The sequence below is a fragment of the Azolla caroliniana genome, unplaced genomic scaffold, assembly GCF_043228905.1.
Source record: "Azolla caroliniana isolate FFs.n. ecotype wild unplaced genomic scaffold, voAzoCaro1.0.p SCAF_18, whole genome shotgun sequence".
Taxonomy (NCBI): domain Eukaryota; kingdom Viridiplantae; phylum Streptophyta; class Polypodiopsida; order Salviniales; family Salviniaceae; genus Azolla; species Azolla caroliniana.
In genome coordinates, this window is record NW_028230453.1 from 7,896,858 (window position 1) to 7,913,544 (window position 16,687).

The 16,687-nt window shown below is 38.8% G+C and overlaps 1 protein-coding gene across 1 annotated transcript; it reads right to left on the bottom strand.

The window, feature by feature from the left end:
- Positions 1-422: 422 nt before the first annotated feature.
- LOC147852306 (ABC transporter E family member 2) lies at positions 423-7,773 on the bottom strand. The gene is made up of 11 exons (XM_087334001.1): positions 7,578-7,773; positions 5,203-5,288; positions 4,942-5,039; positions 3,966-4,083; positions 3,779-3,868; positions 3,382-3,686; positions 2,098-2,293; positions 1,827-2,012; positions 1,405-1,674; positions 1,080-1,325; positions 423-974 (listed from the first exon to the last, which is right to left on the bottom strand). The coding sequence occupies exons 1-11, from the start codon at positions 7,678-7,680 to the stop codon at positions 855-857; spliced, it is 1,818 nt and encodes a 605-aa protein (XP_087190127.1). The 5' UTR covers positions 7,681-7,773; the 3' UTR covers positions 423-854.
- Positions 7,774-16,687: the final 8,914 nt, after the last annotated feature.

Here is a 16,687-nt window from a genome sequence, read left to right on the forward strand (position 1 = left end):
TTAATGAGAATTGTACATCCGTGGACAGCTGTGAGTCAATCGTAATAGGTTGCCATTGTGAACTGCTAGACCATTCCCTTCTCAAAACTGTTCACCTTCAAATAATAACACGTTACTTATCAAAGAAATATAAACGCACAATTCCTTTATTTCTCAACCAACAATACCTCTTTTCCTCTTTACACCATATCAAATAGCATCTGTAGCTTTAAGCTTTTATAATTCAAAACCATCGATTCAAAAAGTACTGACACATTCATTTCCGAAAATGTCTCATAAAGATTTTTAATTTGGTATCTCATATATTAACACACCCAGCTATAGTAGCATCTCACTGCCACTACTTAATATTTCAAATTCAGCACATATTTCTGAACAGTGACATTGTAATGCTTTCAGTGTTTCAACTATCAGCATATTACGCAATCCCAAAAAATGAGAGCATTTAACGATCTCAATTTACAATTTCAGCACAACACATTCAACCTAATTTATAGGTTTTATGATAGGCAAATTTCTCAATGAAAAGTACAGGTTTTTAAGCTGGAATGTATCAAAATTTTCCAGAACAAACAAAGAGGTATAGCTAGTAGAAAATACAAAAGGAAAAATCTCACAACAGGCAGGAATAACAATTAGCAATACACATCCATATAAGTTGTAAAACATCCTACGGGTCTCACAATGCTTCAATTTTGTGAGGGGCTGTGCTCTCTCTCTCTCTCTCTCATTCTCTGTTTCTGAATCCTTTAGAATTTACCCATATTTATCCCAACTGCATGGTAGCTCTGGCATTGGCAGGTCTCTTCCTCTGATGATAGACTTCATCAACATTTTTGCTTTTCTAAATGCAGTTAGTCATCCAAGTAGTAATAAGACCCAGCAGACTTCTGTTCCCTATCCTTCGTGGATTCGAGCTTGTTTATACGAGGTCTAAAATTAGTTGGGTCCCGTCGGAATGTAATGTCCAAATGCTGAAACCAAAGCAACAGTTTATTTAATAGCAAGTTCCTCATGTGTGAGTATGTACATACCTAAACAAACAAACATTAAACTAAATTAAAGGTTCATGAATCTACCGAAAGGAACAAGTTCATTCCAGTCAAGAGACTTTGAGGCGTGTTTGCAACACAATCCACAGACGGCTTTCCCTCGTATACAATCACTCTATCAGCCAGATAGGTTGCCATGATGAAATCGTGTTCAACAACGAATGCGGTCTTCTTGGCATGCAAGATGAAACGCTTGATAACTTTTGATGCAACAATACGCTGTTCTGAATCAAGATATGCACTCGGCTCGTCGATCAGATATATGTCTGCAGGCTGTTTTTTTCCAACATTAATTAATTTGGAGACTTGGCAAATATGCTAAACATAAATATAAATGAAAAAGATGATTTACCTTGCCGAGGCAAAGACAAAGAGCAACTCTCTGTAATTCACCTCCTGACAAATTCATAACCTTCTGGTCCATCAGTGCTTCTATTTGCAATGGCTTCATGACATCGGTGTTGAATTGTGGATGCATATATGAGTCACGTATTTTAGAATGCAAAAGATGACGAACACTGTTCTCAAACTTGGGACTAATCTTCTGTGGTTTGTAAGACACATTAAACTCTGGGATTTCTATATCACCATCCTCAACAGTATCTGGCTTAAGCAGTCCAGCCTGAAAAAAACAACTCGTTGAGATATGATTTGATTTAAGCCCTGAGAGATTAAAACCAGTACTCCTTACAAAATATCCTTAATAATATATTACATTTGCTCATTGGGGATAAAACCAAAAATATTGAACTCTAAAGAAAAAGATGGCCATACCAGCATGCGGATAAATGTTGTTTTGCCAGTCCCATTCTCCCCCAACATAACAATAATCTGTGAATCAGTGAATTCTCCCTCCTTTACAGCTAGCTTAAAGTTCCCTTGTGTCTTTGTCATCGATGGATACTTGTAACGAGCATATGTCCTGATCTCCTCAGCACTTTCCTGAGGAGTCTCTGCAACCTGAAATAATATAGGCAGAACAAGATCAAGGGATAGCAACTACTTTCATTACTTCCATACAGATACAAAAAAAATTCTTTGTCACCTTGAAGGTAAGAGATTCATCTCGGAAACGCAAATTCTCTGTGGGAACAAATCCAGCTAAGAAGATATTAATGCCTTCACGAACTGAAAATGGAAGGGTGACCACTCCATAGGCACCAGGCTTCCCGTACAGACAGCAAATAAAATCAGATAAATAATCCAGCACACTCAAATCGTGCTCCACAACTATGACATAACTGCAAAACCACCAGGACTAACAAGAACTTAAAATCAGAGGGAAAAAACAAATCAGATCCCAAATTTGTAGTATGAACTAGAGAATGATTTTGAGAGTTGCATCATAATATGAGCACATCATGCAAAACCTCTACACAGGAAAAATCATCCCTACGTTGTTTCTTACATCTCAAGTAGCCACTTATCACGTGATGATATACATCATATAAGTATTCTATGGAAGATATACATTAATAGTTTCATAATATATTTCTTCCACATAACTTTCATAGAACAATCCCAATATGAATAAAACTATGAAATTCCCTTCTTTATATAATTGTTCATTCAGTATGATCCTATAATTTATTATTCTGTTATGTTATTGGAAAGGTAACTGATTGGCCCTCTGACAAGCACAAGTCAGACTGAAGTGATGGAGACTGAGAAAGTGAAAACCATGTTCAACAGAAACTGGATCTCATTCAATCAATGGAGAAGGAAAAGTTAGGTTGACCAACTGCGTTCTTGATACATACCAGAGAAGAGCCCTGCTTATGAAGCTTATCATTTCTAGAGACTGGGATTTGCAATTTACTTCTGCCTCAAGGCTAGTAACCCATTGTTTGACAACAATGCATTCGCAATCTTTTCATAACCCATTTTTAATAGGCTGCAAACAGTAGTGTTTGCGCAAGTGAAAGCAGAAATCAAACTTCAAAAATTTGTATATATATCAGGAGTGTACTTTTGAATTTGCAAACTATCGATACTTAGATGATTGTCAAATAGGAGAAATGCTGGAACCAGAAGTGCCCTTTATTAGCCCTTTCTTTCATAATCAAAAGTCTACCCTATTTGTTCAGAACCCTTCAAGGTATTATCATCAACCATAGTCTATGAGTATCGCTACTTTAGTGTTAACCTGAGTCTAAACCCTTTACTTCTCATTCTAAGGTGCCAGACAATGTACATATTATAGGTCCTATCTGCAGACTCAACAGACAAGTTTTATGATAGAAATTTGCCAATTGTCAATTACTAGATATTACAACACTAGCCTGATCCACCACACAACTAGGGATACTCTACACATATAGATCCTAACCTGTTTGGCCGAAGAAGGGACCTGACCACTTGTGCTGCTTTCAACCGTTGTTTCACATCCAAGTAGCTTGAGGGCTCATCAAACATGTAGATTTCAGCATGTTGAATTGCCACAACTGCTATGGCAAAACGTTGTAGCTCTCCACCAGAGAGATCACCTACATCACGATCCAAAACTTGGATCAAGTCAAGATCATGGCAGAGATCTTCTTTGAGATTCCTTTCATCCTTTTGAGAAAGGACTTCTTGTACATTGCCTTTTACTGCCTTTGGAATGTGATCAACATATTGAGGCTTGATGATTGCCTGCAAAAAATGTGAAATTTGGAAACTACCCACAGGAATGTGATTTAGCATGAAGAAAAAAGTTGTGTCATATGCTCCGTTATGCACATTACCTTTAGGTTATCTTCCAGTATGCGTGTGAAGTAGTTTTGGAGTTCAGATCCTCTGAAGTATGTTAAGATTTCTTGCCAATCAGGAGGATTCTGTAAGATATATTGATTTCATGAACCAAAAAGAATGTAATGACATCCACATATTATAAATAAAATATTTTATCAAGTTTCAAGTAACATTTCTTACTTCAAATCTACCAAGATTTGGTTTCAGTTTGCCAGCCAATACTTTCAATGCAGTTGATTTACCAATACCATTGGTTCCAACCAAACCTAAAACTTGACCAGGTCGAGGAACAGGCAACCTGAATGGAAGTGCGGCACTATGTTAGAGAAATGCCTATCACTTCATATATTTACCTTTATAATCCAAAAGCAATACAATATACATAAATGAATCCGAAAAGAAAATAGAAAAGAAGATTTCATACAAAAAAGAACCTATGACCCCAAGGCAGCGTTGTTACAAAGCCTGGACAACAGGTATATCTTCCTTCCTTCAGTAGCCACAATGCTCACGGGTGGTATAGGCTCACACAAAAGCCGAAGAAAAGAGTTTCTAAATACCTCATGACTGTCCCCTTTGTCTGTAGATACAACTCACTTCTACCAGAAGTTAAACAGAGCTTGAAATTGTCTTTCAAGAATCTCTATTATCTGGTCATTAATAGGTCACGTTATCCACATTGTGTTTAGTTACAATCTATTCTCCTAGGACCTACATGGAGCTCAAATTTGCATTTCAAGTACTACTGTTTTATCTGAAGATGCCACAATTGATCTCTCTCTTTAGTTACAATCTAGTTTCTCGCATAACCTACATGAAACTTCAAATCATGTTTCGAGTATTTTGTCTATTACTTGATTATTAATATGTCACAAGGGTCCTCTTTTATTTGGTTAAGATCCCAACCATCCAAAACATAACTGAAACTTCAATTTGTGTTCAATTAATACTGCAGTCCCTAGGCATTTATCCATCAATCTTTATGTGAACAATAGGTGATATCAACCAGTTTTCAGAATGCACTTCTGATAATAAATTGTATTCCTGAATTGAGACGATAGATCGTATAAATAACAGAATGCAATCATTGTTTAATAATGATGTACTTAGAACATATCAAAAAACTTAAAGCTTGTTAAAAATAATATATGCCTACCTGTGAAGTTTGAACGAATTTGGTCCATAGCGATGAGTTGTATCTTTATCTAAATCTTTTGGCAAATTGATTATTTGAATAGCTTCAAAAGGACATTTCTGCAATAATTTCCCAAGTTAGATAAAGGGCAGACAGAACACACATTCTATTATATTGAATACATGCTCTAAATTTCCTGGAAAACCCTCAATTCTGAAAATGATAATACTATTCACAAAATGGTGGATGTTCTGTATATTTAATGATCCTCCCAAAAATTACCTTGACACAGATACCGCACCCAATGCACAATTCCTCGGAGATAAAAGCTATTTTAGAAGCAGGTGACACTTCAATGCATAATTTCCCTGTATGTTAACACTTGAACTATCAGAAACATGGGTGCATTGAAACACATCCAGAAATTTGAATTAATTATGCCAAAAAAATGTGAGTTCAATGGCATTGTAGACCTTATACAAATGAAGTCCTGTCATACCAGGGCATAGTCATTATAGAACCTATAACGATCTTGCCAGCTAGCATGCATACGCAGTTTTTCTAACATGTGCTACTAATTCGTAAGATTAATAAGCTGCAGAACTTCCATGTTATCAAATTTTTACATAGCATAACCATGTTTCCTGACACATTCTGAATCCTGCATATGGAGAGCTTGAGGCTTAAAAGAGTCTCATCAGAAACTCCCATGAGCTTCAATGTTTCCTGACTTTTACTAATTCCGCAGATGGTGAAAATTGAATGAATCTCATCAAGGAGCACAGATGATCTTTGACAAAATATACGTAATCAAGCCCCCTGTAGAGACATAAGACCTATAAATAGCTGTGAATACAAATGTCAAATATTCTAGTTTTAGGTAGCTAATATGCAACCGAATTTTCTTATTTCCTCATAACAAGTACTCTGGAATTATATCTTATAACTAGCAGAATCCATGGCTAGAGCTTCCAAAAGCATGTTCTGACAGCCAATGTTCCTATTTCCACATAATCCCTATGGTACAAACCTCCACATACGAGAAAGCACAGAACTTTGGAAATCCTGATTGCAGAAAAATAATTCCTGTTCTACATAACTAATAAGGTAAGAATCATCGTATTAAGCGAAATTCGAAGCAGTAAACAGATTTCCAAAATCTTGGTTTCAGCTAAACCTATAAATTTCCTACACAATCAATAGGCTAGTTATTCAAACCCCAAAGGACCATGTCTCGAATTTCCAAAAGTTTGTGTTCACAGTTTCCAATTACTACAGCACAAACCTTTTTGCATTACATAAATGCAAATTAGAATTTCAAAGCAACTACTTGAACAGCCAAATCTCCAAGAGCACTTGGCTAGAAACCTCAAAACACGCTGGCATAAAAAAATCATGATGACAAACGCACTAAGCAGATAAGAAAACTTCCAATTATACATACTCAAAAAAGTCCTGGATAATGCTTGCATGCCTCCTACTTTAACTAGTACACTAGAAACCTGGTTAATACCCTTTTTATTTTACATTTTTATAGGGGCCATGACTAAGATTCTTAGAATCTTGATTGCACACACTACTATTTCTCTAGATTGTGCATAGCAAGCTCAAAAACTTCGGTTCTAGCATTATTCAAAAGTATGCACAGATTCCAAGATAACTAGTAGTTACTTCCAAATAGAAGCAGCTTCCAACATAATTAATTGTACAAACCTTGTTGCATTACATAAACTCAAAGTAGAATTTCAAAGCAACTAATTGTACAGCCAAATATTTATGTTTCATACATAATTAGTAAACTCAAACTGTGTATTATACAAATCTCCCAGAGTACTTGGCTAGAAACCTCAAAACACGCCAGCATAAAAAAATCAACATGACAAACAAACGCAATAAGTAGATAAGGAACCTTCCAATTATACATACTCAAAAAAGTCCTGGATAATGCTTTTGCCTCCTACTTTAACTAGTATGTTAGAAACCTGGATAATACCCTTGATATTTTACATTTTTACAGGAGCCATGACTAAGATTCTAAGAATCTTGCTTGCACACACTAATCTTTATCTAGATTGTGCACAGCATGCGAAAAAACTCCATATCTAGCATTATTCAAAAGTATGCACAGATTCCACGATAACTAGTGGTTACTTCCAAATAGAAACATCTTCCAACATAACTTATAGTTATTCAAAAGCCGTAATTCTCAGAGAACTTCCATAATACACAATTATTCCTGCAGGTCTTCCATAAAGTGGACATGGTTAGAATCGTCAAAAGCATGATTATTGCACGGATTCCTACATAACTGCATGCTATAAATGCGGAGAGAAACCTTTGTATTAAGAAAAATTAAAGGAACAGTGTCTGGTACAGTAAAATCTTGCATTCACTGAAAAAACTTCCTGTGGATCGCTTGCATTAAGGTCAGTATGTTATAAATCTCACATAAAAGCATGTCTGACACAGTTTCATATCTAGAACACTATCTTATTGGAAATCATTCACGGCTAAAGGTGCTAAAATCATGCTTTCACATGCAAAACTTCCGGTGGATAGGCCAGGCTATGGAAAGAAACCTTCTAGAAGGGATCTAAAACTGGAACAGATGAAAGAGATACAGACAGAGTGAAAGAGGGAAAGGAAGGAACGCAGACCTGTTTTGACGACGGGACAGCTCTTTTTGCATTCCTGGCGGCATTTCTTGGGTTTGCAGCGGTCAGAGCTAACGATGGCGATACGAGTGAGACGATCAGACATGGTTGGCTCGTGCGTCGGTGTACTTTTAGGGTTAGGGTTTACGGCCTTCTGATCTTCTCTGCCTCTCTGCGTGTGCCGCGCGCCGACGAAGAAGAAGAAAGAGAAAGAGAGAGAGAGAGAGAGAGAGGGGGGGGGGGGGGGGGAGAACACAGCCCAGCCCTCGTCCAACGTGTCCACCGCCCTGACACGCGGCACACTCGTCCGACGTGGCCGCCGCCCTGACACGTGGCGTCCATCGTCAATGTGAAGCATTCGAAAGTCGTATTTTTGTTCTTTTCCTTCATTACATTTCTGGCAACCCTCCCTCCAAAGCCGAAATGAAAGGCCATGTGCAAGTCAAAAAATGCCTTGCGTGATCATGTGGGGGTAAAACTTATTTCTTGTAATCTGTAGGTTATATATTCAGCTTTAAAGCTTCTATAAATGTTATCTTTATGGTCATAGTATGAACCATACATACCATACGTGCATTCACGTAAGAAAAACACCCTCGAAGAATGATAAATACCATACTTTTGGATTAACCCTAAACATTAAAAAAATGGGAAAAAAACAATAAAAAAACACAAGAATGTTTGAATAACATTCACATTCGTTTTCCAACGTATGAAAACGAATGTTATGCTAGACAAACACGAATTTTACGTACTATGTAAATTATGGTTGCTTGGTGTTACCAAGTGGTTGGAGATTTTAGTTTTAGATGACCCCAACTATTCGAAACAATTGTATTAATTTATTAAAGAGCGTGATAATACAAAACTCAAGGAGCAACACCTCGTGAGAAAATGCCATGTAGGCAATGTTTATGGCTACATCCAATAAACTCACAAGGATACATTCTAACTATAATAATTTGTGGAAATATGTGTGGTTGTTGATGTAAGTAGGAAACACTAAAGCAAAAACCCAAGTGTAAACCCAATAAGCCCAAATGTATGTATCAAGAACATTGGGCGTAAAGGGACATGCTTATACTTCATTGGTGTTTGTGATCATGTGCAATGATAGAGACCGAGCCCTCATGTGCAGGGTTTTCTGCCTACTATTGTGAACAATGAAGCCACCATCTCCAATGTTCTCAATTGAATTTGTCCTCTTCGATAATACATTCCAAGCGCTCGGTGATTTCGATCACCATGAATGGGAATGCCATTTTTTACCTGTGAGAAGTCAATCGCATGACATTGTTATGTGAGAGAACCTAACATAAATCTGCACGTCCATGGGAATGATAACCTAGTGCTCTTGTAGTGAGAACAACACATAAGCTCAACCACCCTTTTCCAGGGTCATCATCACTACAAATCTTCCTTACTTCATAGAGGTTGATTATAGTTCCAAACAAAGCCTTGTTGACTTATGGCTCGCTCCAATGCGTTTTCGATCGACACCAAGTAAACTCGTTCTTTGTAATACTGGGAGCAATGAAAAAGACCTTATTGATACATTCCCTTGTTTGACAATCGTTCATAAGCAAGACATATATGTAGGGTGACGAATTGGATGATCGCAACTCGCGAGACCATTTTTCATTTTTCCATGATTCAACGTTGGAATTTCTTTTGATCATATTGTTGTATGTGCATAACTATTGTAGAGAGAGAGAGAGAGAGAGAGAGAGAGAGAGAGAGAGAGTATGTGTGAGATACAGAGAAATATTGTTGTAACCACCGGTTGGCGTAGATACACACCATTAGGTCGTTGCCTCCGAGGCTCTGAGTGTACCTTTCCAAAGACAAGTTTAGTCCCGGCAAGTATGCATTAGAGATGATGGAATGTCCACGGCTAAGGGGGAATAGAAAGAGGAAAAGAAATATTCGTAGTACTTCATGCCTAGACATTGATGACGTAGATATTATTGTTTACGACTTCACACTAACAAAAGCTGGATATCATCAAGGAGAAATTACCTATTCTACAAGGGGTCTCAAGTCGAAGGCAAACAAGATCGTCAACACATAACATGGAATGTCAACATCTAGTTTTAACTAAAGACAATGTCGTAATAGGTACATCCGAAGATGACGAGGAACAATCCGCATTGTATATTAGTTATAGTAGCGACTCTGGATCATGATATGAGTGATTTTTGTAAATGTTACACTCATCAATGTAATTTTGGTATCTATTGTAAGAGAGTGCCGTTTGTAATACTAGAAAGATGTAAAAGTTATATTTAGTAATATTATTGCTTTGTACAAACATTTTTTGTTATAAAATACATTAGTTCTTGACTTCTCAGTGTTAGTGAACATTGTACCATTTGGATTATACCATAATTTTAGCATTTTCTCAAGTTTAGGAAATGATAAATTTTTGAGGTTTTCCAACGGTATTTTGAGAACAAGTGATACTGGTATCATTATGTTTTGTGAATAGAGTGCCTAAACCCCAAAATTAGAAGCAATATTTCTTATCCTTCTATTTTGGCGCAATCCTTCCACATCTGAATGCAAACGTGTCATCAATGGTCATTTTTTCAATTGCACTAGGAAGGGGTCGAACCTTCGGACTTCTGCTTAAGAAAAAGGAGCTCTATCCATTGAGCTACAAGTGCGCAATCCTTAATGCAAAAGAAAGGGTCGATGATCCTCTTAATTCTTCTAATTACTAATCAATGCATCTAAGTTCATGAATAATTAATCAATTTATGTGAAATGCTTAATTAAATCTCACAAATGAATCATCGTAATCTATTTTTGAGGAAGCACTAAACATCTATACGAGTCTCTAAATGCAAAATACCTCATTCATTTTGGTTACTTGGGACCCATCACACTATGGCTTTTTGCTTCCATGGTAAGCCCTTAATGTATGATACAACGCTAGAGTTTTGCAGTTGTTTGGTTCTAGAGTCACTTGTACATTGTGAAAATTTGTTTTCACTATACGAGACCATAAATGTGGAGTATCTTAGTATTGTTCCGCACATGAGATAGATGAAACCTCGATATTCGACACATAAACCCATTCCACTCTTGTGAATAGAAATGAGATTTTTGATCATTATTTCAATCGCACTAGGAAGGGGTCGAACCTTCAACCTTCTACTTAGAAAATAGATGCTCTATCCAATGAGCTACAAGTGCAAAATCCTTGCTACAAAAGAAAGGGTCGATGATCTTAGTAATTCTTCTAATTACTAATCAATGCATCTGAATTGATGAATAAATAATCAATTTATGTGAAATGCTTAATTAAAGCTCACAAATGAATCATCTTAATCGATTTTTGAGGAAGTACTAAACATCTATACAAGTCTCTAAATGCAAAATACCTCATTCATTTTGGTTACTTAGGACCCATCACACTCTAACTTGTTGCTTCCATGGTAAACCCTTAATGCATAATACAAAAGTAGAGTTTTGCATTTGTTGGGTCCTAGAGCCACTTGTAGTTTGTGAAAATTTGATTTCACTATACGAGAGCATAAATCTGGAGTATCTTAGTATTGTTACGCACATGAGATTGGTTAAAGCTCGATCTTCGACACATAAACCAATTCTAGTCTTGTGAACCCAAATGATAGTTTTGAACATTATTTGAATCGCACTAAGAAGGGGTCGAACCTTCGACCTTTTGCTTAGGAACCAGACACTCTATCCACTAAGCTACAAGTGCAATATCCTTGCTATACAAGAAAGGATCGACGATCCTATTAATTCTTCTTATTACTAATTAGTGCATCTGAGTTGACAAATAAATAATCAATTTATGTGAAATGATTAATTAAAGCTCACAAATGAATCATCGTAATCGATATTTGACGAAGTACTAAAAATCTATACAAGTCTCTAAATGGAAGATACCTCATTCCCTTTGGTTACTTGGGACCAAAACCACTATTACTTTTTGCTTCCATGGTAAACCCTTCATGCATAATACAACAGTAGAGTTTTGCATCTGTTGGGTCCTAGAGGCACTTGTAGTTTGTAAAAATTTGATATCACTATACGAGACCATAAATGTGGAGTATCTTAGTATCATTATGCACATGGGATTGGTTAAACCTCTATCTTCGACACATAAAGCAATTCCAGTGTTGTGAACCCAAATGACATTTTTGATCATTATTTCAATCTAACTAGGAAGGGGTCGAACCTTCGGCCTTCTACTTAGGAAATAGATGCTCTATCCACTGAGCTACAAGTGCAAAATCCTTGCTACAAAAGTAAAGGGTTGATGATCCTATTAATTCTTTTAATTACTAATCAATTTATGAATCATCATAATTGATTTTTTAGGAAGTACTAAACATCTAGCACATAAGCCACATCCAGCGTTGTGAGTACAAAGGACATGAATGGTCATTTTTTCAATCTAACTAGGAAGGAGTCGAACCTTCGGTTTTCTGCTTGAGAAACAGACGCTCTATCCACTAAGCTACAAGTGCGAAATCCTTGCTACAAAAGAAAGGATTGACGATCCTATTAATTCTTGTAATTACTAATCAATGCATCTGAGTTGACGAATAAATAATCAATTTATGTAAAATGATTAATTAAAGCTCACAAATGAATCATCGTAATCGATTTTTGAGGAAGTACTAATCATCTATACGATTCTCTAAATGAAAAATACCTCATTCATTTTGGTTACTTGGGACCCATGACACTATATCTTTTTGCTTCCATGGTAAACCCTTAATGCATAATACAAAAGTAGAGTTTTGCATTTGTTGGGTCCTAGAGCCACTTGTAGTTTGTGAAAATTTGATTTCACTATACGAGACCATAAATGTGGAGTATCTTAGTATCATTATGCACATGAGATTGGTTAAACATCCATCTTCAACACATAAACCAGTTCTAGTCTTGTGAATACAAATGACATTTCTGATCATTATTTAAATCGCACTAGGAAAGGGTCGAACCTTCGGCCATCTTCTTAGGAAATAGACGCTCTATCCACTGAGCGACAAGTGCGATATCCTTGCTCCAAAAGAAAGGATCAATGATCGTATTAATTCTTCTAATTACTAATCAGTGCATCTAAGTTGACGAATAAATAATCAATTTATGTGAAATGATTAATTAAACCACAGAAATGAATCATCGTAATCGATAATTGACGAAGTACTAAAACTCTATACGAGTCTCTAAATGGAAAATACCTCATTCCCTATGGTTACTTGGGACCAAAAACACTATAACTTTTTGCTTCCATGGTAAACCCGTCATGCATAATACAATAGTAAAGTTTTGCATTTGTTAGGTCCTAGAGCCACTTATTGTTTGTAAAAATTGATTTCACTATACGAGACCATAAATGTGGAGTATCTTAGTATTGTTACGCATATGAGATTGGTTAAACCTCGATCTTCGACACATAAACCAATTCCAGTCTTGTGAACCCAAATGAGATTTCTGATCATTATTTCAATCGCTCTTGGAAAGGGTTGAACCTTCGGCCTTCTGCTTAGGAAACAAACACTCTATCCACTAAGTTACAAGTGCGAAATCCTTGCTAAAAAAAAAAGGGTCGATGATCCTTGTTGTGACCGTAGCTTCGTTACAAGTAGTGCTAGCGAACTAGCACAACCATTGAGATAATATGGGAAGAGTATGAAAAGAAATAAAGCAATGATGCAAGTGAAACTAAGGTGAGTAGGATTAGAGGTGAACAAGTGTAAAAGAGAATGAGAGAATTAGATGAAAGAAGAAGAGAAGAGTGAGTGAGAAAAAAAGAAAAGCTTAAGAAATTTTCATTAGAAAGACCTTGTGCAAACTAGTTTCGCTCTAGGTAGAGCTCATCAGTGCCAAGGTCATTTACAACAAGAGGGTAGGTTTGTATAGGGGGAAGAGAGAGAGAGCGAGAGAGATAGGAGTTTAATGAGGGGAGAGAGGGAAACGGGGAATCGTGATAGGCAAAGCATTGATTAGTGAAAGTGGTTATATGTATGTATATGATAAGTGATAGGTGGGGGTGGGGGTGGGCTCTAAGAAGAGGGGGATTATAGGGGTAGGATATAAAAGGAATATAGTATTAAGTGAGAGTATTTATGGATTTATATTTAGTTTTGATGAGAAGGGAATGCATGGACTTAGACTTTGTTTAGATACAATCTCAACATTGGCCGGATTGGCTGTGCAAGCCGAGAACCAGATCGGTTGGGACCCATCGGTTAGGCCGGATTGGTGTGTAAACCGGGTGCGTAAACCGGTGCGCAATGAGAAGCTGTAGCGCTGCGTGAACCGCGAGGCTGTTGGAAAGATATTCCGCATAGGAATATATTTTGGGAGTTAGTGTAGAGCTCAGTTATGAGCATTGAAGTATGTGTCAGTACTTTTGTCAGTCCGTATGGACTTGTATAAAAGTGCTCATTGAGCACATCCTATGTATAGACTGAGTATTATTATTTTGAATAGAGTTGTGTGTATTGACTCTCTCTCCCTCTCTCTCTCCCACGAACTGTGTGTCCAATCTTTCCATTAAACCTGCGTTTTTCCTATGTTCGGTTTTTTGTTTCTTCCGCACGCTTTTCTTTTTACGTGGTATCAGAGTGCGAGGGTTGAGAACCTCTTGCTGCCGACCTTAGCTCAAGAAGAAAACCTAACCTTCGTATAGAACAGGAAAAACAGAATGGATAAAGGCATGGCTAGCTCACTTCCGACCGAGAAGCTTGACAGAAACAACTACGCGTCTTGGTCATACAAGATGCATCAGTACCTGCTCGGGCATGGATATTGGACCTATGTTGATGGAGCAAATGACATAGCACCTAATTCGACACACAGAGACTTCCCGGCTTGGGAACAGTCGGCGAGCAAAGTTCTCTACTGCTTCGCGTCTTGTGTGGGCGAACAGCTTCTAAGCTATATTCGGGATGCGAAAATGCCGAAGGATGCTTGGGGAAATCGCCGCAAGCACCACGAAAGCTCCAACTCAGACAGGAGTTGAGCAACTTGCGACAACACGATTTGTCGGTGGCTAATTACACCTCGAAGATCAAAGATATATGCGACTCCTTAGCCTCCATCGACGTGAACGTCGAGGAAGGTGAAATGGTGTAGATCTGTCTCAGGGGACTGGCGTCGAAGTTCGGAGCGTTCCGAACTGCTGTGTGCACACGGGAGAATACGCCGTCGTTTTTCGACCTATAGTCGATGCTCCTTATAGAGGAGAACCACGCGGGTGCGTCGACGAGTACGCATGCCGATAGCAAGATACTGTACACGGAGGGAGATCGGTCCTGTGGTCGTGGCGGACGAGGCGAGTCGGTGTGCAATGGAGGCGGCCGACGGGATCAACGAAGAAGGCACCGAAGTGATGTCGACAGCAATTCCGGACCCTCCGGAAACAGGGGGAGTCGAGGTGACGAGAACTGGCAAGAGAAATCCTTCGTGGAATGCTGGTACTGTGGCAAGAAAGGCCACAAGGAGAACGAGTGCTGGAAGAAGCGCGCGGATCCGGATCCGAACAAACCAAGAAAGGAAATTGGCAGTGATCGCACTACGCCGAAGGATCCGAAAAAGTCGGAAAGGAGGCAGCCTTCGTGACGAGACACGAAGCGAACTCGATGAAGAAGACCACCCCGAAATCGGACAAGGTGTGGTACGTTGACTCCGATGCGTCAAACCACATGACAAGCCATATGGAGTGGTTCTCATACCTTGAGAAACCTATGCAACCGGGAGTAGTCGCAACAGGAGATGGCACTCTGCATCCGATCGAGAATGTCGATGAAGTTCCCCTGAGCCATGTCGGGCAAAAAGGGAAAGTCATGAACGCGTTACACATCCCGACAATCACGAATAATCTGGTATCGGTTGGGCAAATCGTCGACCAAGGGATGCAAGTTTAGTTCACGCATCTCGGGTGCTTCATCGAGGAAGAAGACCAAGTTATTGCGCAAGGGCGCAGAGACGGGATGATGTTTATCCTCGACACCAATGATGTTGGCACGGCAATGTTAGCAAAAGGACAAAAAGTGGAGTCGGATATCAACTTGTGGCACAAGCAGATAGGCCACATCAACTATCAAAGGCTTCAGGACTTGCAATGGAAACAAGTTGTGTTCAGATTGCCCAAATTTAGTGGCAGGAAGGCCCAAATTTGTGAAGATTGCCAGCTAGGGAAGCAACACCGACTTCCCTAGCTCGACTTGATACATTCGGATGTATGGGGGCCAGCACAGAACGTTAGTATTGGCGGGAGTCGATATTTTGTCTCCTTCATCAACGACTACATGCGGCACACGTGGATCTATCTCATTAAAAAGAAGAGTGAAGTCTTCGACTGTTTCCAAGCCCTCAAAAGCTTGGTAGAAAGGGACACAAGGAGAAAGATCATATGCCTGCGGTCGGATGGCGGAAAAGAATACTTTTCCAGCCAATTTAACAGTTATCTGCAACAAATGGGAATTTGGCGCAAATTCAATTGTAGGTATATGGCGCAGCAAAACAACGTAGCCGAAAGGAAAAATGGATCGGTTGTGGAAGTGGCGCGAGCAATGTTGGAAGAAAATAGCTTGCCCAAGTTCTATTGGGCCGAAGCGGTACGAACCGTGGACTACATCCAGAATCGGATCGGAGACAAGGTGTCAACGTATGAGCTGTATTTCGAAAGAAAGTTGAATCTATGACACTTGAGAGTTTTCGGTAGCATTGTGTATGTGCATGTGCCGAAGGAGAAATCGAGGAAGTTGGACGCGAAAGCCGAGATGTGTAACTTGGTCGGCTATTCAGACAAACAGAAGGGTTATAATTGTTATAATCCCCGAACCAAACAAGCTCGCGTGAGTCGCGATGTTGTGTTTGACGAGTCCGCGTCCTGCTACTTGCCTCCGACTTCGAACCTCAACTCCAACTCCGGACCTCCGGACCCGAGTTGTGATGATGAGGTCAGCGAGGCTGAAATGACTCCGGATGACCGAGCAATCAAGACCCTCGATGAGAGTTCGATTTCATTTCAGCTAAGTGGACCGAACGAGCGACTAGGTCGATTTGACCAGTCTGAAGAAGAGCCAGCTAGTGGTGGAGACTCGGTCGTGCATTCCCCGCAT

What these genes read in the sequence shown, in the direction of transcription:
- LOC147852306 (XM_087334001.1), bottom strand. Translation starts at nt 7,680, where the DNA reads ATGTCTGATCGTCTCACTCGTATCGCCATCGTTAGCTCTGACCGCTGC. An exon ending in ATGAATCTCTTACCTTCAAG is followed by an intron (nt 2,013 to 2,097) that starts GTGACAAAGAAT and finishes ATATTATTTCAG; the next exon opens with GTTGCAGAGACTCCTCAGGA. An exon ending in TTTGTCTTTGCCTCGGCAAG is followed by an intron (nt 1,326 to 1,404) that starts GTAAATCATCTT and finishes GGAAAAAAACAG; the next exon opens with CCTGCAGACATATATCTGAT.